Source organism: Protopterus annectens, chromosome 1.part2 (genome assembly GCF_019279795.1).
Source record: "Protopterus annectens isolate FY-2018-M chromosome 1.part2, PAN1.0, whole genome shotgun sequence".
In the NCBI taxonomy this organism is placed as follows: Eukaryota; Metazoa; Chordata; order Ceratodontiformes; family Protopteridae; genus Protopterus; species Protopterus annectens.
The window spans coordinates 724561830-724588594 of NC_056727.1; the positions used below are offsets into that span (position 1 = coordinate 724561830).

General features: G+C 46.8%; 1 protein-coding gene across 1 annotated transcript in view; it reads right to left on the reverse strand.

Moving 5' to 3' along the window:
* Positions 1 to 789: 789 nt before the first annotated feature.
* TP53BP2 (tumor protein p53 binding protein 2) overlaps positions 790 to 26765 on the reverse strand; it is a gene marked incomplete in the record, with an annotated part of 1836298 nt that continues 1810322 nt past the window's right edge. Inside the window, 2 exon segments of the mRNA XM_044060198.1 lie at positions 790 to 970; positions 8722 to 8918. Of these exon segments, the coding sequence (XP_043916133.1) occupies positions 790 to 970; positions 8722 to 8918 (378 nt within the window).

Here is a 26765-nt window from a genome sequence, read left to right on the forward strand (position 1 = left end):
GCTGATTTGAAGTAGAATACCTGGTTATCCCACATAAGTGTTTGATGACCATCTCAAAAACATATTCCATGAGGTTCCTGTTCTCTCAGTCCTATTAATGGTACGATTTTCCACAGCAGCTGGGACCCAATAGATCAGGTGCAGATCCTGGGAGAAAAACAGCATTCTGCAACTTAAGGTTATAAGTATATGGTCTACAAGAAAACACACACATCTGTTGCCTGGCGTAAGCGGAAATAACAAGTGCAATGTTAGAACTCTTTTCAGCGGAACTCCTTGGCTGGAGTTCAGGCACTTGATTTGATCAGGGCTGTCCTCATTCAGAAAAAAACATCCATCCTAATAAACTGCAGATGAGGGACTGCCACTACATAGTTGTTTGCTGCAGCTTCATGCTTCTGAGTGAAGTTTTTCCTCTGGTAAGTAATTCACTCATTAAGAATATGATTAGAATGAGACATTTATTGCAGTATAGTAAGACAAAGGCACTGCTCAATGACAGAACACAAAGCATCATGAATATTCAAGCCACTACAAGCAAACTGCACAATTAGAAAAAAAGCTTATAATGCATGGATTTGTACCAAATGGTACTGATCAGACTTTAGGAGCAAAAACTAACTATGGCTATACACTTATCCGATGAACAAAGTAGTGAATTCAGAAGAGTTCCTTCATTGTCAGTCATATATCTGCCAAACAAACACACCCTTCCAGTTAGATCCAGCAACCAAGTCGTCCTTCATTCCCCGCTTGCCCGATGGATTATTATGAAGTAAGGTAAGAAAACTAAGTCACAAGCAGTGTCTGATCCAGCAATATACAGCAACAATTTGTTGCTGCTCCTGCTCGCATTTGAACAGCCAGGTCAGCTGGTAATGCGTGAGCTCCTTGAATCTCAATTTCGACAGGCTGGTAGGGGGAGCTGACGTCATTGCGCAGGCTGGTAAACCCTGAGGGAGCACTAACGCTGTGGAAATTAAAAAAACAAAATAAAACTAAAAGGAAATGAAGGGGTGCCACTCAGGTTCAAATGAAGGGGTGCCACAATTCCTAAAAAACGCGTAATTTGGCACGGTAACCGGGTATGGATCCACTTGTATATGTAAGTTGCTGGATCTGCAAAAGTGGGGGGGGGGCAGCCCTCCCCCCTCACTCTATGGCTCCGGCGCCCATGGTTGAAGGATACATCTGCTTAGCTGGTCTTTAATCACGTTGGAACTCCCCGAAATGTGCATTGCTGTTAGAGTGTGCAGTGGACAACCTTGTCCAACTGCTTTATGAGGGCTTCTCAACAAAGGGGGTAAGACTTTGTTGATGTATAAAAACAGTAACAGGGAGGAACAGACATATTGTCCATTTGAGATGCAATAATCCCCTAAGGAAGAGCTGTCTGAAAGGTCAGCAATGCAAGAAGCACCCCTCTTAACTCCAGGACATTGATGTGCAAGTTGGCCTCTAGTGGGCACCAAGTGCCTTGGACTGTCTTGCCCAGATAATGCCCCTCACCCCATCTGGGAGGCGTCCATGGTCACAATGTTTTTAGAGGGCCCATGGTCAAAGGGACAACCATTAATCTTCTTTGGTGGATGCATTCCAAACAGATTCTTAAGTTTTGCTCACCAACTGTTGCAAAATGGGTCTGATATTGGGCGATGAAAGATAGACCACTGGGAAGTTAGTAGTCATTGCAGAACTCTCATATGTAACCTGGCTAATGGGACTATGCCATGGTCCTACAGCTTGCCAGACTAGCTTCCATAAGTCATCATGCTGGTACCTTCTTCCTGTGAATCAACCTTTGAACCTGAACCACAATTCTCTTATGTCATTCTGGAGGAAGTGATGCTATCTTCATTTGAGTATTCAGTACTGCCCATATGAGTTCTATATTTTGTGTCTGGGTTAAATGCAATTTTTCTACATTGACGGTAATCCCCAGATGGGCACAGGTGTGCAGGTTGTAGTCTCTGGCTACTATTAATGGATGCTTGGTCAAAGCGGTTATGAGCCAGTTGTCCAAGTACAAGAACACTTGGAATCCTTGCAGTCTCAAGTGAGCTGCTACTACTGCCATGCATTTGCTGAACACCCTGGGAGCTACGGTGAGTCCAAAGGGCAGTACTCTAAATTGGTAATGACTGGCAACCAGCCAGAAGTGGAGGAACCTTCTGGAGCATTTGCCCATTTTTATATGGATGTGCTCAGTAGACCTTCGCAATGCGTATTACCAGTCATCTTTCTTCAGAAAGGGGAGGGCAGACTACTTTCCGAATGGTCATGGTACACAGTTTTGTACACTTACCATAAATGTAGATGTTCGAGTGTATCCCTGCTGTGGTAGCCCTCGGCCGGCCCGAATACCAGAGTCAATGTTTGTGTGCACCGGCTGCTGTCGCCTGTAGTCTGACGTCAGGTCATAAGTACTATAAAGCAAGGCAGCGAACATCATTACATCAGTTTTTCTTGCTCTAACCCATCAAAAGCACAAGGGAGAAAAGAGAAGTGGACCTGGTGACTAAAAGCCAACCTGTAAAACTTGTGTCCCCCTAGGGGAAGATGGTTTCCCTCCCTCCATCCCCCATTTAACAAGACTGCAACAGTGAATACACTCGAACATCTACATTTATGGTAAGTGTACACAACTGTACTATGCAACAGTGAAGCATGAAGCACAGTCATCACTTGTGGGAAGATTACCTATCCTTCCACCCTCTACCTCAGCTTTGGGAGAGTCCTAGGTATGGGTCAGGAGGCCCTGCAGAATTGCAGAGGCAAACCCTGCCCTAGACTTAGAAAAGAAAGGTAGGTGGTAATGCTTTGTAAAGGTATGGACAGAGGTCCAGGTGGCCACTTCCAAGATGTCCCTGATAGGTACTCCTCTGAGGAAGGCAGTGGAAGTAGAGGTTGCCCTAGTGGAGTGGGTCCGGATAGATTTGGGGATGGATTTACCATGTAGTTTGTAGCAAAAACGGATACAGTGTGAAATCCATTTGGAAATGTAAGCTTTGCCCCAGGGGCAGAAGGGAAGCCCAAGATGCTGCTCAGTTGTTTCTAAATGACTTAGTATGGTCTAGTGAGTGAAGAATTCTTTCTCCCTTGTTTTGAAGGTTGGGAAAGAACCAGGCCCAGGCCACACACCTTAAGGGTCACATCAGATACCACCTTGGGCATAAAGGAGGGATTAGTCCTCAGGGAGACACTATAATTTTCCATGCAGACAAACGGCTTGACAGCCATGAAAGCTTGAAGTTCTGAGACCCTTCTAGCTGAGGTGGTAGCTAGTAGGAAGGCAGTCTTCCAGGAGAGGTATTTCAATTCTGTTGAAGCGGCAGGTTCAAAAGGAAGGAACGTTAATTTCTCTAACACATAATTCAGGTCCCAGGGAGGAGTAGGAGGTCTTCTGGGAGACCTGACATTAGAAGCCCCTCTGAGGAATTGCTTAATCAAAAGATGAGAGAAGAGGGGTGGGTCTGAATCGTAATGAACAGAGATGGCCGAAGCATGGATTTTAATAGAGAAGACGGAGAGACCACTATTGAGCAACTCTGCTAAGTAATCTAGGATGACTAGGATGAGAGGAATGGAAGGTTGGGAGGTACTCCCCCCTTTTGATTGTTTCCAGGAGCAGAATCTTTTACATTTTCCTGCATAAGATTTTCTTGTGCTGGGCCTTCTGGCCTCTGTGATGATGTCCAGGACCTGTTTGCTTAACAGGGACTTCTTGTTAGTTTTTAGTGTATAAGCTACGCAGAAAGTTTGAGTCTGTAGGTCTGGGTACAGTACCTTTCCCCTCTCCTGGGTCAAGAGGTCTGACCATAGGGGAAGCAGCTTCAGGGGGCTGTAAGGTTAGACTGCGTAGTAAGGGGTACCAATGAGGATGGTCTTTCGTCTCTTATTTTGATCAGAACCTTGGGAATAAGGGGCAGACACCAGAGGACGGTATGCGTACAGAAAGAGGGAGCTCCAGGGGAAGGTCAAGGCATCCACCTTCCATGCTAGGAGGTGATAACCACCAGCTGCACATGTTTTGTACCAGGGAGTGAGGTGTGAGGCAAAGAGGTCCACCTCTGGGGTCCCCCCACTCCTGGGTGATTTGCAAAAAGATTTCTCTGTGGAGCTGCCATTTGTGAGGGTCCAGTAAGTTTCTGCTTAGGTGGTCTGCTGGTGTGTTGTTGATCCCTAGTAAGTATTGGGCAATTAGGCATAGCCCATGGAGGTGGCTGTAAGCCAGAAACTCATGGCTAACCTGCACAGGGAGTAAGATTGGGTGCCCCCCTGCTTGTTGATGTACCACATTACTGTGGTGTTCTCTGACTTCCTTCCAACCCCATCTCAGGCCAGGGGTCCTCCTTATAAAAACAGAGAGTTTTGCACTGCCATCATTTCTTTCTGGTTGATGTGCAAGTGAAGTTGCTGGGCATTCCAAAGGCCTTGGGTACACTTGCCTGCTAGGTGAGCGTCCCAAGCTATGTCTGTGGCGTCAGTGGTGATGGTCTGGCCGGAAGGGCAGAGGATGAAGGGAAGACCCTTGTTTATGGCACAGGCCTCTCCCACTGATCTTTTGCCCACCAGAGAAATTCATCCCTTATGCAGAGTGGCCTCTAGGGACTGAGAGTGCAGACACCAAAGGTTCTTTAAGTATCACTGAAGTTTTTTCATGTGAAGCCTGGTGAGAGGGATGAGAGGGATGAGAAGGATGCAAGATGCCATGTATTCCAGGCCTTGCAGGAACTTCCTCACAGTGAGGTGACTTCTGTAAGTCAACTGGGTGATGCAGAGAGGCAGGAAGCTCTGCTTTTCTGGGGGTAGGAAAGCCATTAGGATTGCTGTGTCTAGCATAGCTCCCAGGAAAACAAAGCAAAACTCCACCAGGAAAATTGTCAAAAATCTCCTAACTTCCCTAGGGTTCACCATCAACAAGAAAAAAATCAAAGAGAAAGTCCTGCATCAACTTTTCTTTGTCTGCAGAATGCTATAGCCGGGGCCAGAGAAATATACAGATTTACCTTTACCTGGATAACAGTCTCATTCAGGGGAACAGCAAGCATTTGGTGAATACTCTGCACTGCCCTTTGGCTTATCTACTGTTCCCAGAGAACTGAAAGTGTTCATTGCCTACTCTGAAGTGCAGGAATTTTCTGCATGATTCCCTGATGGGGATGTGGAGGTAGGCATCTTTTAGGTCTAGTGTCACCAGCCAGGCATTTTGTGTGAGCACAGGCAGGAGCTGCTGCAAGGTTAGCATTTTGAATCTGAACACCTCCTTGGTGGTCCCCAGTTTGGATAGATCCAGGATGGGGCACCAAGTGCCCTCTGATCCAGACTATTCCTTGTTCCCAGAAAAAACAGGAAAAGGTTTTTACTCCAGAGGGACAGGTTCTACTGCCCCCTGGGATATTAGTGTTTTTACCTGTTTTAATGCCTCTGACAACTGGCTTGGGGGGAGGTCTGGGTACCCTCTTGGAATAGGGAGTTTGCTGAAGGAGAATCTGTATCTCTGAGAAATGATTTTTAATACCCATTGGTCCTTGGTTATAGAGACCCAGTGGTCCATGAAGAGAGTGAGCCTTCCTTCTAGTTATAGATGAGTAAAACAAGGGCAGAGGGAGAGTCATTGTGAGTGCTTGCCATAGAAGCTTGGCTTAGAACTCCCTGCCTTAGAGGCGGAAGTGGTCCATTGTTTGCTTCTTTGCTGGCCCTGGATGTCCTGTCCCTGCGGGGCTTAACTTGGCACTATCTGCTGGGTGCAGGGAAGGCCCAGTGCTTAGAGGGGAAGTTCCTGCTGAATCTGGGAGGTTGAACTTAAAAGGAAGACAAGGCAAAATCTATGCAAACAGTAAAATATTTCTTTCATCTAAGCACCTCTTCTGCTTTTTCTCCAAACAGGCGTTCCTTATCTAGGGGTGCATTAATAAGTTTAGACTTGACATGATCAGGGAGAGGTTGTTCCTTCAGCCATACATATCTTCTAACATATTACAATGCGGATATGACACCCTAGAAGCCTGTAGCAAAGCAGCAGTGACAAGACGAGTGCTTGGCCACTTAAAAGAGCTGGCAGAATTACTACACTCTGCTTGTCGAGTTGGCACCATCACGAGAGGTAGCAATCTTCTGTTTAAATATTTCAACATATGGAACTGACAACTCACTGTGCAACCTTAGCTATCAGAGCACTCTGTTGTTGATTGTTCCAGAGGTGCATACTTTCTTTCCCCATCTGTCCAGAGATCTGGAGTCTTTATTTCTGCCAAGAATTCTCTTCCTTCTGACAGTCTTAGCTCCTTTGGCTCCTTGTGTAATGACCTCAGGGTCTGCAGCAGGGTTCCTGTACAGGTATTTGTGAGAATCCGGTACTCCTTAGTACCTGTCAGGTTTAGCTGGTGCAGGAGGCAGGACATCAGGGGCTAAGCTGGATTCATGGAAAACATCATCCACCACTTCCAGAATAGGTGGGATGGCCAGGGGTCTGTGCTGGGGCAGGTCCAGAAACTCTCTAAGTCATTTCTTTGACTGTGGGTAGTCCTGAGATTCCAATTGAAAATGTTCCTTGAGGGAGTGAAGGGTTTCTACAAAGGAGAGGTCCTCTGGAGGGGAGGCAGAAGGGATGGATTCCCCTATTCTGCTTTTGAAGAGGAACATCCCTTAACTGTTTGAGGAATCTGATTGCATCTGAATTCTCATAGACTCTTGGTCTGTCATAATTACTGGAGAAGGATGCCTTTTCCTTTTTGGAGTGGGGGCCTGAGTACCTCGGATAAGGGAGATGAGATCCTCCACCATTTTGAGCATTTGAGCTTGGGGTGGTAGAGCAGTAGCAAGATGGTGGCTAAAAGTAGATTTCCTAGGAGTGGCCTGGCTTCTAGGCCTGAGAGAATCAATCATCTTCTCTTCCAACTACCTTTTTTCAGAATCTGTCTGTTTTTGTCTAGAATCGGTAGTGCGAATGGCTTCCTTGGAAGCCGGTGCCTACGTCGCAGTTCCGGACCTAACCGAGGCAGAGACAGCAAAGGCTCAGAAGACAAAGTGGATTTCTCTGGCATACCGGACTCCAAAAGGGTGTTGGCAGAGGCCTGCGTAGAAAGAGAGTTGGGCATCAGGGGCTGCAAAAGCGCTTCACTGAATTCCGGAGAACTGATGACTTGCTTAGCGGTAGCATCATCAGAAGGCTTAGTCTTGTGTGGCCTGTCTCTATCTTTACTTTTTTTGGAATGTCGACAAATTGTTGTTTGATGGACATCATATTGGAATTCGAAGACAGAAAATGAAAATAATTGTCTACAAAGAGCTCTATGGCGAATGGTTCTCGCATTAAAGAGGGCACAGAACCAGCAATGAGGGAGGTCGTGGTCTGGGCCTAAACAAGTGATGCAGTAAGAATTAAAGTCTCGGTGTGGGATCTGCTTTCCACAGGCGAGAGAATTGTTAACTTTTTCGGACATCGGTTAGAGCAAGAATAAAGGGTCCTCAATGGCGTACTTAGCTTTAGACGTTTTCTGCTGAAATTCAACTTCTAGTAGCGACCGACCGGCACTCGTGCAAACTGCTTCTGCTACGGGCTCCACGGCAAGAAAGACTGATGTCAGGTCATCAGTACTATAAAGCAAGGCAACCGACATCATTACATCAGACTACAGGCGATAGCAGCTGGCACACAAAAACATTGACTCAGCCCTCAGCCGGCCTGAATACCAACCACAACAGGGATAACCCATATGTGATGACTGCAACAGTGAAACATGAAGAACATCTTTGCTTGCTAAACCCATTTGTTTAGAGAACTGAGATCTAGAAGTGGTCTCCAGTTCCATCTTTTTTGGCAATAAAAAGAATCTTGAGTAGGTTCCGTATCCTTCTTGGTCTGGTGGGACTTGTTGGATGACTTGTTTGTCCAGCAGTTTCTGAATTTCTTGCACTGCTGCATCCCTCAGATTGGGTGGAACATCAGGGATTTTCTTTTGAATGGGGAGAGGTTGAGGAAAGGGAATGATATAATATCTGAATATGATTTCTTGCATCCAGGAATCTTTTTCTCAAATTTAGTCAGACATCTAGGTGCAAGGATAAGTGTACCCTGACTGCCTAAAGAGGAAGACAATTGGGCTTCCCTTCAAGAATGCTGAAAGGGCTTGCCTGGGAAAGAATCCCTGAAGCTCTGGTATTGCTGACCACCCCTGCCATGAGGATGGCACCTTCCATTTTGGTTCCTTCCTCTGCTCTCTTTCCACGTCTTGGAAAGGCCCTTGGGATTTCTTGAATCACATTTTGCCACCATTCTTCTGGTGCCTAGAAAAGGACCTTTGGGGGGTGGGGAAACATACACCTACAGCAGAAAGCGACTTAGTATCCTTCTCACACCTAGATAAGGTATTTTCTTTCATCAGTGTTCCTTTAGGACCAAACAAAGTTGTGTCAAAAGTAAAAGACCTGAATGGTTCTGCAAAGTCACATAAGCATACACAGGAGTGTCTCCTTATGGCTATGCCTGTACCCGCTGCTCTAGAAGACTCCAGGGTGACTATGAGGCTGCTCGCTCAATTTGTTTGTGTCCATACAGCTGAAGGGACTAACTGGCGGGAACTGTACCTGAGGGAGTCCAAGAGAAAGTGGCTTCACAAAGTGTCTGACAACTCCTTAATCAAATCCCATTTGAATTTTTTAACTAATTTCACCAGACTCCGAGACCTTATCGCGAAGTTCGATGAAGCATAGACTCACTTCCTAAACTTGTCCATGGCCAGAGACACACTACTGGGAGGGTGAACAGCAAGTTCCTTTTTAGAGACTACCACTACGACCACAGCATCTAAAGCCGATCCTTTAGCCCAAGACTCCTTGTCTTCTGGAGTGGAAAGAATCTTGTCTGGTCTCTTGGGGATGGGCTCAATGGAGTCTGGAACCTTCCATGCCTGCTGCTAAGAAATCAACTGAATGAGTTCATCAGCAGGCAGAGTCACCCAATAGGTAGATGGGCAGATGCCAAAAGACTGCAAGTAAACAGATACCTCAGAGGAGTGGCCAGAAGTCCCAAAACCTTTCCTCTGTTTTAAAATTTCCAAGATGTCTCCAAAGAGACATCTTGATGAGGTGACCCTTCCTTCTCATCAAAATCTGTGTCCTCGGATTCCCCCAAGGAATCAGTCACCAAGTGCAAGAGGAAGCACTTGGTGACTGAGAGAACTCCTCAGGGGGATAATCTGGGGAGGTATCAAAAGATGACAGTGGGTGCTGAAGCCTCATGTCTCACAGGCACAGGTACTGTCACAGTGCAGAGGCAGTAGAACTACAGGGAGGAAACTGTCCTGTTATTCCTAAGGGGGAAGGCACCAACTGGGTCTCTACAAGAGATAGACCCTCTGCATAGCCTCAAAGGCCAGACCGCTGAAGAGGGAAGGGAGCCTGGAAAGTACAGTTGTGTACACTTACCATAAATGCAGATGTTCAAGTGTATTCATTGTTGCAATCATCACCTGTGGGTTATCCCTGCTGTGGTATCCCTCAGCCGCCCCGAATACCAGAATCAATTTTTTTGTGTCGGCTGCAATCACCTGTAACATCAGGTAATCAGTGCTATAAAGCAAGGCAGCTGACATCATTACATCAGTTTTTCTTTTCCTTATTTCCTTATGCTTCTGACAGGTTAGGGAAAGTGGTCCTAGTGGCTAAAAGCCACTGTGGGAAGGTAATGTCCCCCTAGGGGAAGATACTACATGGGAGATGGAGGGAAACCAGGACTACAACAGTGAATACACTCAAACATCTACATTTATGGTAAGTGTACACAACTGTACTATGTTCTCCCACAGGTTATGACTGCAACAGTGAAACACGAAGGATTCCCAGAGCTGAGGAGAGGGGTGGAAAGATAGGTTAGAGTCCTAGGCATGGTTCTGCAGGACCTGCAGAACTGCAGAGGCAAACCTTGCCCTAGACCTAGAAAAAAGACCTCTATCCATACCTTTACAAAGCATTATGACCTACCTCTAAGTCCTAAGTGGCAGCTTCCAAGATGTCCCTGGTGGGACTCCTCTGAGGAAGGCTGTGGCAGTGGAGGCTGCTCTAGTGGAATGGGTACAGATAGACTTGGGGGGGGTTCCCATGTAGTCTATAGCAGAAATGGATACAATGTGATATCCATTTGGAAATGGGTTTCCCCTCTGACCCAGGGGCAAAGCTGACAAGTAGTTGGTCTATTTTTCTGAATGGTTTAGTAGGGTCCAGATAGGAGAGAATTCTACACCCGCTAGATGTGCACAAACAACTCAGCTACTGGTTATTTTGATGGTTGGGAAAGATGGTGGATAGGTGTATGGCCTGGTTGAGGGTCACATCAGATACCATCTTGAGGATAAAGGAGGGGTTAGTCCTCAGGGAGACCCTGTCTGCATGGAAAATGATGAAGGGCTCAACAGCCATGAGAGCCTGAAGTTCTGGTACCCTTCTGGATGAGGTGATACCTCTCCTGGAAGACTGCCTTCCTACTAGCTATTTCAATTCTGTAGAAGCAGCAGGTTTGAAAGGAGGTAAGGTAAGTTTTTCTAGAACATAATTCAGGTCCCAGAGTGGTGTGGGAGTCCTTCTGGGAGGTCTGATATTAGAAGTCCCTCTGACGAATTGCTTAATTAAAGGAGAGAAGAGGGGTGGGTCTGAATCATAATGGGTAGAAATGTCTGAGGCATGGATTGTAATAGAGGAGAAAGAGAGGCCACTATTGAGCAACTCGGCTAGGTAATCCAAGATAAGAGGAATGGAAGGATGGGAGGTACTGCCCCCTTTGGACTGGCTCCAGGAGCAGAATCTTTTCCATTTCCTTGCGTATGATTTTCTGGTGCTGGGCCTTCTGCCCTTTGTGATAATGTCTGTGACCTGCTTGTTTAACAGGGACTCCTTGTTAATCTTTCAGCATGGCTTATACCTTAAAAGGTAAGAGTCTGTAAGTCGGGGTACAATATCTTCCCCCTCACCTGAGTCAAGAGGTCTGAGATCAGGGGAAGCTGCTTGGAGGGCTGTAAGGTTAGGTGGCGCAGTAAGGGGTACTAATGCTGTCTGGGCCAATCTGGAGCAATGAGGATGGCCTTTGGTCTCATTCCCAAGGTACTGATCAAAATAAGGGAGAAAGGGGGCAGAGGAGGGAACGTACACAGAGGGAGTTCCAGGGGAAGGACAAGGCATCCACTTCTGTACCAGGGAGTATCACCTCCTAGTGTAGAACTTTTGCAGCTGGTGGTTGGGCTGCTAGGCAAAGAGATCCACTTACAGAGTCCCCCACTCCTGAGTAATTTCCAGAAAGATTTCTCTGTGGAGCTGCCATTCATGGGGATCCAGTAAGTTTCTGCTTAGGTGGTCTGCCAGGGTGTTGTTGACCCCTGGTAGGTATTGGGCAATTTGGCTTACAGCCACCTCCATGGCTCTACACCTGAGGCTCATGGCTAACCTGCACAGGGGGTAAGATTGGTGTCTGTTTTTATATCAACAAATGGAGGGGACCCAGAGTAATGTGGTATAAGGAGAACCCCTGGCCTGAGATGGGGTTTGATGTGCAAGTGAAGTTGCTGGGCATCCCAATCAGAAAGAAATGAAAGATGTCAGAGCCTTCTGTACTGCCATCAAAGACCTTGGGTACACCTGCCTGCTAGGCGAGCACCCCAAGCAATGTCTGAGGCATTGGTGGTAATGGTCTGGCCGGAAGGGCGGACGATGAAGGAAAGACCCTTGTTCCTGGCACAGGCCTCAGCACCAGAGTTTCTCTGGTGGGCAAACATACATGGGATCAGAGGGAGAGAGGTCTCTAGGGACTGAGAATAAGGGGCAAAGGTTCTTTAAATACCAGTGATGTTTTCTCATGTGAAGCCTGGCCATGTATAAGGGGCAAAGGTTCTTTAAATACCAGTGATGTTTTCTCATGTGAAGCCTGGCCAGAGGAATGAGAAGGATGTTAGATCCCATGTATCCCAGGGCTTGCAGGAACTTCCTCGGATTGAGGTGACTTCTGGAAGGCAGCTGGGTAAAGTAGAGAAGCAGGAAGCTCTGCTTTTCTGGGGACAGGAAGGCCATATGGGATGCTGTGTCTAGCACAGCTCCCAAGAAAATGATCTTCCTGGTGGGGTTTTGCTTTGTCAAATCACTCCTAAATTACCTAGGGTTCACCATCAAGAAGAAGAAATCAAAGAAAATGGAGCAGCTTTTCTTTACCCTTACCTGGATGAGGATGACTGCCTCATTCAGGCAGGGTGCAAATCTGTATACTTCTCTGTCTGCAGAATACTATGGCTGGGGCCAAGCATTTGGGGAATACTCTGGGTTATCTACTGCTCCCAAAGGGCATTGCAGAGAACTGAAGGTGTTGTGAGCCTGCTGTGAAGCACAGGAGTTTCCTGCACGATTCCCTGATGAGGATGTGGAGGTAGGCATATTTTAGGTCTAGGGTCACTAGCCACGCATTTTTTGTTAGTATAGGCAGCAGCTGCTGCAAAGTTAGCATTTTGAATCTGGGGACCACCAGGGAGGTGGTCAGAATGGATAGATCCAGGATGGGGTGCCAAGTGCCCTCTTTTCTGGGAACAAGGAATAGTCTGGAATAAAAGCCTTTGCCTGTTTGATCTGAGGGGACAGGTTCTACTGCCCCCTGGGATATGAGAGTTTGTACGAGTTTCAATGTCTCTGCCCACTGATTTGGAGGTAAGTCTGGGTACCCTCTTGGGTCTTAAAGATCATTTTTCAGGGATCCAAATTCACTTTCAATGAACTCCCAATTCCATCAGTCCTTTGTTACAGAAAGCCAATTTTCTTTGAAGAGGGAGAGTCTTCCTACTAGTTTTTGATGAGTGAAGGGAGGGCAGAGGGAGTCATTGTGAGTGTTTGCCATAGAAGGTTGGCTTAATAAACTACTTCCGTCTCTTAGGCAGGGAGTTCTGTTTGCTTCTCTGCTGGCCTTGGGATAGGGGCCTGGATGGTCTGTCACTGTCTGCTAGGTGCAGGGAAGGGCCAGTGCATACAAAGTTCCTGCTGAATCTGGAATGTTTAACCTGAAAGAAATATTTTACTGTTTGCATAGAGTTTGCTTTATCTTCCATCTTTTTAAGCACCTCTTCTGCTTTTTCCCCAAGCAAGCACTCCTTATCTAGGGGTGCATCAATAGGTTTAGACTTGACATGATCAGAGAGAGGTTATTCCTTCAGCCATGCATGTATCCTAATAACAGATCCTGTCACTGCTCCCCTGCTAGAGGCTTCTAGTGTGTCATATCCATATTGTAATGAGTATTTGGCCACTTGACAAGCAGAGTGCAGTAAATCTGCTAACTCTCTTGAATTGGCACAGTCAGGAAAGGTAGCAACCTTCTGTTTTAATAGAGCACTCATTTGTCAGTTCCATATATTAAAATATCAACAACACACTTTGGAACTAATAGCTAAGGTTTCAGAGGTGTATACTTTTATACTCCATCTGTCCAGAGCTCTGGAGTCCTTATCAGAAGGAAGAGGATTTTTGGCAGAACTAGTCTTATCTCCTTTAAGTCCCTGTGTAATGACCTCTGGGTCTGCAGCAGGATTTCTGTACAGGTATTTGTGAGAATCTGGTACTCTGCAGTACATCAGGTTTATTGGCACACTAGGGAGGGCCTCAGTGGATGATGATTTCCAAGAATCCAGCTTAGCCCCTACTTCTAAAATAGAGAGTTTCTGGACCCCTGCCCTAGCACAGACCTCTGGCCATCCCCCCTAAGTCTTTTCTTAGGGAACATTTCCAGTGGGAATCTCAAGACTTCCCATGGTCTGAGGGAATGAAGGGTTTCCCCAAAGGAAAGATCCTCTGGAGGGGAGGCAGAAGGGATGGATTCCTCTGCATCTGAATCCTCATAAGCAGTTAAGAGATGCTGTTCCTTTTCAAAAACTGAATAGTCAGTTTCCTCAGAATCCTGTTCTGTCATAATTTCTGGAGAAGGGTACCTTTTCCTTTTAGAAGTTGTGACCTGACTACCCTGGATAAGGGAGATGAGATCCTCTGCCATTTTAAGCATTTGCGCTTGGGGTGGTGGAGCAGTAACAAGATGGTGGCTAGAAGCAGATTTCCTAGGAGTGGCCTGGCTTCTAGGCCTGAGAGAATCCGGCGGTCTGAGAGAAATGGTAGTCGGATGCGAAGACGTCATTTTTTGTCTAGATTCAGTAGTGTGAAAGGCCTCCTTGGAAACCAGTGCCTGCATCGCTGCTCCAGACCCAACCGAGGCACAGACAGCCAAAGGCTCGGAAGACGAAGAAGATTTCTGCAGCATACAGGACTCCGAAAGGGTCTCGGCAGAGGCCTGCATAGATATCAAATCGAGCATCAGGGGCTGCGAAAGCACCTCACTGAATTCCACAGAACTGATGACCAGCTTAGCAGTAGTGTTGTCGGAAGGCTTAGGCTTGTGGGGACTGTCTCTCTGCACTTTTTCAGAATCTCCACAGATTGTTGGCTGATGGATGCCATATTGGAATGTGAAGATTGACCATAAACATAACTGTCTGCAAAAAGAGCTCTATAGTGAATGGTTCTCACATTAAAGAGGGCACAGAAAGTACAGTTGTGTACACTTACCATAAATGTAGATGTTCAAGTGTATTCACTGTTGCAGCCATCACACTTGGGTTATCTGCCTGCAGGTAGCCCGAATACCAGAGTCTTGGGATTTCTGCATCGGATGCTGTCACCTTTTCCATGACGTCAGGTCATCATAGGTACAAAACATGCAGCCAATGCAATTACATCAGTTTTTCTTGCCCCAGATGTCAGGAGCCCCCAAAATAGGAAGCAATTACATGGTGTGGAACACCTCCAGTAAAAAGTAAATACCATTGCCATAAGATATGGCTAAAAAGAAGATAGGTAGAAAGAATAGAAAGGTCAGGGGGCTGGAGGGAGGGTAACCAGGACTGCAACAGTGAATACACTCGAACATCTACATTTATGGTAAGTGTACGCAACTGTAGTATGTTCTTTGTGTTTCACTGTTGCAGTCATCACACTTGGGTTGATTCCCAAAGCTGAGGAAGGGTGGAGGCAGTGAAGAAGTATTGGGGCTGGCTATCAGGCCTTGTAAGACTGCTGTGGCAAATCCAGCTCTGGAGTTCTGTACACACCTTTACCAAACATTACCACTTACCTACTTTTTCTAAATCCAGATTGCAGCTTCCAGGATATCCCTGGTAGGGACTCCCCTGAGAAATGCTGTAGAGGTTGAGGTAGCTCTAGTGGAATGAGTTCTGATCCCCAGTGGGGTAGGTTTTCCATGGTGCTTGTAAGAGAAATGGATGCAGTGTGCCCATTTGGAAATGGTTTGCTATGAAATGAGTTTGCCCTATGCCCCTGTAGCAAAGCTGACTAGCAGCTGTTGAAATTTTATGAAAGGTTTAGTTTTGTTAAGGTAGAACCTGAGCTGTCTGTGCACATCCAAGGAGTACAGAATCCTTTCCCCTTTAAACCAATCCATCCATTTACCACCTTTTCCCCTAATCCTCAGAATAAAGCCACACTAGATACCACCTTGTGCATAAATGATTGGTTAGTCCTGAGGGAAACCCTGTCCACATGGAAAATAAAAAGAAGTTATGTACCTACCATAACGTTCCATGTTAGTTGTCTACATCTCACCTTCTTTCTTGCTGGTTGGGATCGGAGCCGATCCTCGGCTCCGACTCGGCCATCTTCAATAGCTCAAGAGCTGTTTACTGGCTCGAGGCTATCCCTTATCCCATGATGCCTAGCGCTAGCTACCCAGATCTCATTTGAAATAGCTAACCCAGACATAGACAGTAGGACAGCTATAGGAAGAAAACTCCTCCAAACAAATGGTTAAACATACCTAAGTCAGTAAAGGAAACAAACCAGGAAACACTCAGCCAGTGAAAACTGAACTTCTCTTGGTTCAACAGGATAGGGGGATGGAGGGGGGGGGACGCAAGAAAGAAGGTGAGATGAAGACAACTAACATGGAATGTTATGGTAGGTACATAACTTCTTTATGTTAAGTTGTCAATCTCGCCTTCGTTCTTGCTGGTTGGGACAGCGTCCCTAGCACCTACAATCCTGTGTGGCTCATTGGAACAGACTCTTCAGACCAGTGGAACCAAAGCTAGCTCTACTTCTGGAGACCACATCCAACTTGTAATGAGAAATAAAGGTATGAGGATTTGCCCACATAACAGCGGCACAGATAGAATCCATGGGCAACCTAGACTGGAAGGCTACAGAGGTGGCTAAGGCCCTGGTAGAATGACCCTTCGGTTTGATTGGCAAGTCTTTATCTACCAACTAAGGAACAAAGGTAATGATATGAGACAACAACCTGGATAAGGTCACTTTGGAAACTGGGAGACCCTGTTTGCCCCGAGCATAGGAAAGGAAAAGTTGGTCAGACTTCCTTATATCCTTCGTCCTATGCAGGTAGAAACGCAACTGTCTATGAACATCCAGTTGATGTAACTTGTATTCTGCCTTGTTGGTGTGGTTAGGGAAAAACACAGGTAAGTCTATAGACTGATTCAAATTGTTTTCTGAGCAGACCTTTGGAAGAAAAGAAGGGTTAGTCCTCAGTATTTCATAAGGACAGGGTTGCTCTAAGTATGGAGGACGGACGGATAGTGCCTGAAGTTCAGACACACGTTTGGCTGAAGTAATAGCTACCAGAAAGAGTCTCTTCCAAGATAGAAACTTAATAGAGCAGGAAGCTGCCGGTTCAAAAGGGGGCATAATTAATGAGGTTAGTACTAAATTAAGATCCCAAGGAGGAGGGGGATCTCTCACTGGGGGTCTAAGAAGAGTAGCCCCTCTTAGAAATGCTTTACATAGCTTATGAGGCATAATGTTGGCATTACAAAAACCGACATGGAAATTTGAAATGGCTGCTAATTGAACCCTGATTGTAGCAGAAGCGGACCCCGAATGAAAGAGTTCTGTTTGGAACTCCAAGATCTAGTGGATAGGGGCTGTGAAGGGATCTATATTTCTATCCTCTGCCCAACAAGAAAAACGTTTCCATTTACTAGTGTAAGTCCTTCTAGTGGCAGACTTATGGGAGGAAACAATAATGTTGCGAATGGCCGGGGAAATACTGGGAAGCCTGGCTAAGGTTGGAAGTGGAGCTACCAAGCTGTGAGCTGGAGGATTTGAAGGGATTGGATCCAATTCCAGACCTACTGATTCATCAATCAGGCGGGCTGCATCAGAGTCCAAGGCCGCTCGAGAAGGTAATGGTGCAGAAAAGGGAACCATATCTGTTGAGGCCAGTATGGGGCAATGAGAATCATTTTGCAACCTAACGACATTGTTTCCCCTGATACTGAAACTCATTCAGAAAGCTGAGGGAAGGCATAAAGAAGTCCATGAGGCCAATCGTGGACTAGAGCGTCTCTGGGAGGGTGACCAGGAAGCGGAAGAAGGGAGAAGTAGCTGTTGCATTTGCTGTTGAAGGGGGTGGCAAAAAGGTCGCAGCAAGGCTGACCCCATTTGCGGAAGATTAAATCAGCAACTACCTGATTCAGAGATCACTCGTAAGGCATGAGAATAGCTCTGCTGAGCCTGTCCACTGACATTGGACGTCCCAGGGATGTACATTGCATAATCAGAAATCGTTGGGAGGAAATCGCCCACTGCCAGAGTCTGAGGGCTTCTCGACATCGGGGGTAGGACCTGGTTCCCCCCTGCTTGTTGATGTACCACACCACTGACATGTTGTCTGTTTGAATTGCAATGGTCCCAGAAGGAAGAGAGTCCTGAAGAGCTTGCAATGCTAGGAGCACGGCTCTCATCTCTAGGACATTTATATTCAGATGGTACTCATGAGCCTGCCAAGTGCCCTGGACTGTCCTTCCCTGATAATGCCACCCCCCCACCCTATCAGGGAGGCATCTGCGGTCACTGTAGCAACCGGAGGAGGCTGAATGAAGGGTCTGCCCTGAATCACTAGTGGGGAGATCATCATCACAGAAGCATGCAAAAGGCACCTTTCCTGGCGGATGATCATGTGAGACATGGGGAGCTGTTGAAAGGACCACTGCGTGAACAGAAGCCAGGATTCTCATGTGGAAGCGGGCTGGGGGAATCAGAAGAATTGCCGCTGCCATAGAACCTAGAGCTTGAAGGACGTACCTGACTTGCACTCTTTTGCATTGCATGAGGACATGAACTTGCTGGCGAATAGTGGACACCCTGTCCAAGGGTAGCTTTGTGGACATGCTCCTTGTATCCAAGTCTGCTCCTATATAAGTAATAGACTGACAGGGCAACAAGGCAGATTTTTCGAAATTTATGGGAGCAAATTGAGATTGTATAGTCCCTGGCTTGAAGGAGTTGACTGGCTCCTTACTGCTACTACCAGGCATCATCTAGATATGGAAACACCTGGAATCCTTGATGCCTCAGGTGAGCCGTGACCACTGCCATACAGTTGGTGAACACCCTGGGGGCTGTGGTGAGACCAAAGGGCAGAGCTCTGAACTGGTAATGACTGGCTTCCAGCCAGAAGTGAAGGAACCTCCTGGAGCGTCTGTCCATTTTGATGTGATAGTACGCATCCTGGAGATCTATAGAGCACATCCAATTGTCCTGACCCAGAAAGGGTAGAATGGACTGTAGCGGGACCATCCAAAACTTTGTTCTTTGAACAGACTTGTTCAGTCTGCTGAGATCCAAAATAGGTCTCCAGTCTCCTTTTTTTGGTTCCAAAAAAAACCTTGAGTAACTTCCAGATCCATGTTGGTCTGCCAAGACTTCCTGGATGACTCTTTTTTTCTAGCAGTTTTGAAAGTTCTATAACTGCTTGGTCCCTCAGATTGGGTGGAACATCTGGGAGGGACTTGCATGACTGTAAAGGGGGCTGAACGAAATGAATTCTGTAACCTCCGGATATTATTGAATGTACCCATTTGTCTTGCGTTATGCTTAGCCAGGCTTTTGGTTACAATGTCCGTCTCTGGAGGCAGTCGGGGGAAGACTTTCAGTCGGGCAACCCCTCAGGGATGTTGGAAGGGCTTGTCAGAGAAGGATTCTCTACTGCCCTGGTTCTGTGGACCCTCTCTGCCACGAGGGCGGCATCTGTTATTATTATTTCCTCCTCTGCCCCTGGAGGAAAAATCACTACGTGTGTCAGGCGAAGATCCCTGGGATTTCCGAAACCACATCTTTCCACTCTTCTGACCCTTGGGGTATGGTCTAGAGGGAGTGGAAAAATGGACTCCCATGGCAGAGAGAGAGTCTTGCCTTACTGTTCACACCTGGTAAGAGTCTTTTTGGACCACATGTGAAAGACAAAGGAACCGTCAAAGGGAGTGTTGGTGAATGACACTCTGAAGGGTTCCGTAAAATTACACAGCCGCATCCATGCATGTCTCCGAAGTGCCACTCCTGTGCCTGCGGCTCTACTCACCCCATCGGCTGCATAGGAAATGAGCCTCATGGAGGAGTCGATTACTGAGTTAAGGGTTGCCAGCTGAGAGGCCACTTTAGCCTGAGCCCCTTCAGCTGAAGGATCCTGCAGGGTATCTCGAGCTCTTTCAGGAGATCCCTCTGAAGCCTGGTAAAATGGCATAAGTAATTCAGTGACCTCATGGAAAAGGTTGCTGAAGCAAACATTCGCTTCCCATATCTGCCCATGGTCCTAGACTCCTTGTTAGGAGGATGGACATAAGAAGAAGTTTCCGCTAACTCTTTTTTAGTGGCTGCTGCTACCACCATGGCATCCACAGGAACACTCTTAGTAAGGAACTGCTTGTCAGGGGGTGCAGTAATAAACTTGCCTGGTCTCCTCGGGGTTGGTTCCACTGTATCCGGGGCTGACCGTGCCCTTCGAGCCACCACAGACATTAGTGGATCGAAGGACAGAGAAACCCAGGAGGTGGAAGGTCAGGAACCGAACTCATCCAGGAATACAGATTTGTCCTCGGTAAGGGCTAGGGTATTCCAGTTCCCCCTCTGCTTAAGTATTTCTAGGATGTCCAAAAAGGAAACATCTTCAGAGGGGGATCTCGGGGACCCTTCCGACTCATCCAAATCCGTATCCGAAGTGACAGGCTCGGGGGAGTCGATGTGCTTCCTCTTGCACTTCCTCCGAGGCCTCCCCTGATCATTCAGAGGAGCCCCCTCAAAAGAAGAGGAAACACCCAATGGGGTGCCCTGAAGCACTGGTTCCCCATGCTTGGGGTCTGGAGGAGGGGCAGAGGTCGACGCAGGCACTACGGGGGACGGAGCCAGTGGGGTCGAAGGTGGAGCTGGCTGAGAGGCCAGCACACTCATGACATCGAAGGCATCCCTGCCTCGATGAAAAGAAGGCACCGGCTCCAAGGAGACCAGAATCCTTCTCCACACCGAGGGAGATGGCTCCAAGGCTGATGTAGGTGCCAAGCTCATCTGCGCCGATGCTCCGAGAGGGAGAGCGGGGTCGGACAAGGGTCCGATGCCACTCACCCCCTTGGAGCCGACGAGGGAGTCTCTGCGCCCAGATCCCTCAATGGAAGGCCCCATCGAAGGGATTGGAGCCGACGACGGATCTGAAGGAGAGATCGTTATCAGAGCCGACGGTTCCACGACTCGAACTCCAAGAAACTCTGGCTCCGAGCTCAATGGAGTCGGAGGAGGAACATTGACAGAAACAGATGGAGCCGACACCTGTTGAGGAGGGCTGGACAACATTTTGGCAAGTGCCTGCGACTTCAATAACCTGCTGACCACTCTCTCCATATCATGGTCTGAGAGCCTGGAGGACCAAGAGCAGTGTGAAGATCTATGACTACGGTCACTTTGCAGGAGGGGAGACCAAGTAGCCGAATGAATGGACTCTAATGAAGGGGACCTTGGTCTTTTTTGAGTCCTTGACGGCTCTGAGGGGACTATTGGAGCCGATGAGGAAGCAGTCTCCTCGGTTCCGGACGAAACCGAAGTGGAAGGTAAGCCTTGGACTGATGACGGCTCTGAGCTGGGAGCCGACGATTTGGCCAGTTTAGGAGACTTCACTGGCAAAGTCTTGGCCGGTGAGTCCTGAGGCTTAAGCAGCCCTCTCAAAATAAGTTTATTCTTGTGCTCCTGCAGAACTCTTGGGCTAAATGCATGGCAGATAGAAGATGTCTCTGAAAGATGGGCACACTTCTTGCGTCTATTGTCTAGGTGCTGTACACCTGAAAGACTCTTGCTCTAACAGCATGAGTCACACTTCTTGAATCCCGACACTTTTAGACATAATACACAATAAGAAATACCACTAAACTAACAGTAAACACTACCACACAAACCACAAATAAGACATAGCCTTATCTTGTAGTATACTGTATCTTATTATTTATTTTTTTAGGAATTAGGAAGCCTCTAACTAAAACAGCTACCTAAAACAAGGAAAAGGAAGAAAATTCTACAGAATAAGCTATCGGACAGGAAGAGGGGGAGGGGAAGAACTCTCTAACTAGTTTTGATAGTTTAGTGTTTTTTTTGTGGGCTTTTCAGAACTCGTTTTAGTTAGCGACTACTAGACAAATACAATAAGGACAGAAAAAAATCCCTAGTCTGACTGAAAAGGTAGTAGAAGAAAAATATACGAGTCTGAGCCAGTACCACGAACCTCGCAGCTGAAGCGGCAAATGAGATCTGGGTAGCTAGCACTAGGCATCATGGGATAAGGGATGGCCATCTTCAATAGCTCGAGAGCTGTTTACTGGCTTGAGGCTGAGTCGGAGCTGAGGATCGGCTCTGATCCCAACCAGCAAGAACGAAGGCGAGATTGACAACTTAACATTGAAGGGTTCCACAGCCATTACTGCCTGTAACTCGGACACTCTTGCCTTACTTCTAGCCATCACTTCAACAAGAAGAGAGGAATTTTAACTCTGCTGCAGCAGCAGGCTCAAAAGGGGGAAGTGTGAGCTTCTCTAGTAGAAAGTTAAGGTCGCAGTCAGGGGTGGGTGCTCTCCTCGGGGGCCTTAAGTTATTAGCTCTGCTCAGGAACTGTTTGATGAGAGGGTGTGAAAATAGAGGTGGCTCAGTGTTGTAATGAGCTGAGATGGCAGATGCATGAATTTTAATAGATGAGAAGGATGGGCCTTTGTGGAATAGCTCTGCTAGGTAATCCAGGATTTGAAGTAAGGTGGACACAGCTGTGTCCTTTCCATGAGACTGGCTCCAAGAACAATATCTTTTCCACTTTTCTGAATAGGATTTCCTAATACTAGGCCTTCTGGCCTCAAGGATGATGTCCATCACCTGTTTTGCTGCTGGTGTATTCATGAATAAGCCACACGCTTGGCTGTGGGGATTTCTGGTGCAAAGTTTGCTCAAATGATGTTTTAGGGGGGAGGCAAAGAGGTCCACCTCTGGAGTCCCCCACCTATGGATTAGAAGTTTGAATGAGTTGGGGGTCCAGCTTCCACTCTTGTGGGTCCAACAGATTTCTGCTTAAGTCGTCTGCCAGTGAATTTTGTTTGCCTGGTAGGAATTGAGCTTGCAGGTGCACTTGCTTGCTCAAGGCTGTGTTCCACAGAGCTATGGCTAACCTGCAGAATGGGTAGGAATGTGTTCCCCCTGCTTGTTTATGTACCACATAACTGTGGTGTTGTCTGTCTTTATCCAGAGTTGTCCTGGAAGGATAAGGTATTTGAAGGCAGTCACAGCATTCTGTACAGCTAACATTTATCTTTGCTTGATATGCAGGGGAATTTGTCCTGGGCTCCATTTGCCTTGAATGCATTTGCCTGCCATGTGAGCCCCCCATGCATAGTCTGATGCGTCTGTTGTCAGGGTTTGAGAAGCGAGGGGTTGAGTGAAAGGAAGTCCCTTGTTGTGGTTGCATGCCTCTGCCCACCAAAGGAACTCTGCCCTTAGAAACACTGATTCCTATCAGTCTCTGGTGTCAACATTCTCAGAAGACACCAGAGACTTTCCTTAAGTACCATTGAAGTTTCCTCATATGCAGTCTTGCATATGGAATTAGTAGAATGCATGAGGCCATGAACCCTAGGGCTTGCAGAATTTTTTTGCAGATAACTGGGTTTTGGTGGCTGTTAGTTTGAAGTAGTTTATCAAATAAACCTGCTTTTCTGGTGTTAGGAATGCCATCTGGGAAGTTGTGTTCAAGCTTGCTCCCAGGAATACAATCTTTTGGCTGGGCACCAGTTGTGATTTCCTTTCATTGAGGCTGTACCCCAGAGAAGTTAGAAGTCTCTTTACAAATGACAGGTGCTGAAGTAGCAATTTCTGACTGTCCACCTGAATCAGGCAATCATCCAAGTATGGGTCAATTTGAATATTTCTCTGCCTGCAGTAACCAATAGCTGGAGCCAGGCACTTTGTGAATATCCTGGGTGCAGTAGATAAGCCAAAGGGAAGTGCAGAGAACTGATAGTGCATAAAGCCTGCCCTGAAATGTAGATATTTTCTACAAGACTCCTTTATGGGGATGTGCAGATAAGCTTCTTTTAAGTCTAAGGTGACTAGCCAGGCATCCTTGGATAGCATAGGAAGGTGCTGGTGCAGAGTCAGCATTTTTAATTTTGTGACCACCAAGGTGGTATTGCAAACTGACAGATCTAGGATAGGGCACCAAGAGCCCTCTTTTCTGGACACCAGAAACAATCTGGAGTAGAAACCATGTCCCCTTTGCTCTACTGGCACAGGTTGAATAGCCCTGATATTGAGAAGAGAAAGTACTTGCTTTTGAGCCTCTGCCATCCCCTTGCAGGTTGCCAGACCTTCATCTAAACCAGTGGGTAGTGTGTGGAAGTGGGTCCTAAACATTGTATCACAGGGATACAGATTCCATCAGTTCTTGGTAATGGACATCTAGTTTTTTGCATGCAGGGTGAGTTTTCCTCCTAGGGGTGCAAGTACTTGTTTATCTTACTTCCCCAGCAAGGCCCAAGTCATTGTGAACTTCTTCCATAAGTGGGTGGATTACCACTTCCTGTTTTAGAGGAGGGAGCACTCCATTGTTTAGATCTCTGCATACCCCAAGACTGTAGTCTTGGTGGCCTGTTGCCCCTGGGTTTACACTGAGAATGCCTGGGAGGGACTGGAAAGGACCAATTTTTAGAACGCCAATGCCTACTGAATCTAGGTGGCTGCACCTGTAAGAAATCAACAGTTTGCATAGCTTCATCTTTTTATGAACTACTTCTGCTTTTGCGCCAATCTTTCCTGGTTTAATTGAGCATCTAGTAATTTTGCTTTGAAATGGTCTAGCAAGATTTGCTCCTTCAGCCAAGCATGCCTTCTCAGTAAGACCCAGTGACAGCAGCCCTGCAAGATGCTTCTAAGGCATCAAAACCACACTGCAAAGTATGTTTACTAACTTGGTCTGCAGAATGCAATACCTCTTGTAAATCTTTATTTTCTGTACAATCTGGAAGCAACAACATTTTTTGTTTAATTAGTTCCATAATATGCTGCTGGTACTTCAACATGTGAAACTGCCACTCTTACCATCAGGACTTTGAATTGCCAGAGGTATATACCTTCTTACCCCATCTGTCTAAAGCTCTAGAATCCCTGTCCAATGGGGTAGGGTTTTTGGCTGTAGTAGCCTTAATGACTTTGGGTCTCTGGGAAATAGTATTTTGATCAGCACTGGGATTTTTAAAGAGAAATTTGTGAGTCAGGTACTCTGTAGTACCTGTCAGACTTTCTAGGAGCTTGTGGTAAAGTATCAGGAGTAAGACTGTAGATGATGCATTCATGGAATTCAATGTCCAGGACAGGGGGTATAGCTAGAGGCCTGTGCTGAGGCAAGTCTAAAAATTCTCTGAGTCTCTTTTTGGACTGAGGGTAGTCCTGGCATTCCCAGTGGAAATGCTCTCTTAAAGTATGCAAGGTTTCACCAAAAGAAAAGTCCTCTGGAGGAGAGGCAGAGGGAATGGACTTGTCTGCATCTGAATCCTCATAGGTAGATAATGGAATGTCCTGGTAATCAGAGGGATCAGAGCCATTGGACTCATGGTCTGTAAAAGACAAAGAATTGATTTTCCTTCTGATTCTAGAGGGAAAGGCTGGCTTCCCCTAATTAAAGTTATAAGGTCTTCAGCCATTCTAAGCATTTGTTTCTGTGGCATGGGGGCTTGAGCATGTGCTTTGGTAGTCGGTTTTCTAGGCATAGTATGAACTCTGGGCCTAAGAAACTTGGTAGTTTTAGTCAAAACCGAAGCATTTGGTTTAATGGAAACATCAGGAGGTTGGAATACACCCTCAGAAGCCGGTGCCTGCACAGCGGCTCCAGACCCATCCAATGTAGAGACATCCACAGGTTCCATGGTCGAAGAAGCATCTCACGGCATACCGAACTCCGAATGGGTCTCAGCAGAGGCCTGTGAATCTGTAAAAGTGGGTATCAGGGGCTGAGAAAGCGCCTGAGTACTGGCGGACTGGTGACTAGCTTAATGGACGCATCGCTGGCAGTTTTGGACCTATCTCTGTCTTTATCCTTACGTTTTTTCAGATCGGTAGTCGGATGGCTTATCAAAGCCATTTCAGAATAAGGAGAATGAGAGCGAAAGAATTTTGTGACAAAGATAGCCCGATGATGAATAGTCCGGGTGTTAAACAAGGCACAAAACCTACAGTGAGGAACGTCGTGGTCTGGGCCTAAACAGATGACGCAGTAAGAATGAAAATCTCTGTGAGGTATTTGCTTTCCACAGGCAAGACAATTGTTAACTTTTGCTGACATCGGTTAGAGAAGAAAAAAGGATCCCCAACGGGGTACTTAGCTTTAGAAGACTTCAGGTTTGAAACTTCCGACCAGCACTTGTGAACTGCTTCTGCTTCGGGCTCCCACACGGCAAGAAAAGCTGATGTAATGGCATCAGCTGCATGTTTTCTACCCATGACAACCTGACGTCATGGTAGCGGTAACAGCATCTGATGCAGAAATTCCAAGACTCGGGTTATCTGCCTGCAGGTAGCCCTCAGTCAGCCCAAATACCAGAGTGTGATGACTGCAACAGTGAAACACGAAGAACATCCAGCTACTAGGGACATTGTGATCTAGGCCTAAACAAGTGACGCAGTAAGAATGGAAGTCTCAGTGTGGGATCTGCTTTCCACAGGTGAGACAATGGTTAACTTTTTCAGACATTGGTTAGTGCAAGAAGAAAGGGTCCCCAATGGGGCAATTAGCTTTAGACATTTTCAGCTGAAATGCAACTTCTGGTAGCGACCGACTGGCACTCGTATGAACTGCTTCAGCTACAGGCTCCACTGCAAGAAAGACTGATGTAATGACATCGGCTGCCTTGCTTTATAGCACTGACGACCTGATGTCAGACAGCAGCCGATGCAAAAAAAATCGACTCTGGTATTCAGGTCAGCCGAGAGCTATCACAGCAGGGATAACCAACAGGTGATTACTCCAACAGTGAAACACGAAGATCATCACAGAAGGACTGCCTCGGAACTGGGGTCACTCTCCCCTCTGAAGAACCGATCCTCGAGACTGAAGCTGAAGCCAAACTAACTTTGCTCCTCTGAGCTTCAGATTAAGACAGTTCCAAAAAACCTGGAGTCAAAACTTGCCCCCCAGAACCAGCAGGGTAGCCACATCCCCCCAGGAGGTCTCTGATTCAGAAACAACTGAACAGTTCAGGGGTAACTACCAGCACCAGTCAAAGAAGTGAGCAGCTCCAGAGCCAATGCAGAGTCCTCTGTCCCAGAACCCCTGGCACTAAGATCTCTGAGGAGGTTAGAGGAGGAGTAGTTAATGGCATAAAAGTGTTAGCACCAATACCCGAAGGGGTCAGTACAGAAGAGGGGCCTGA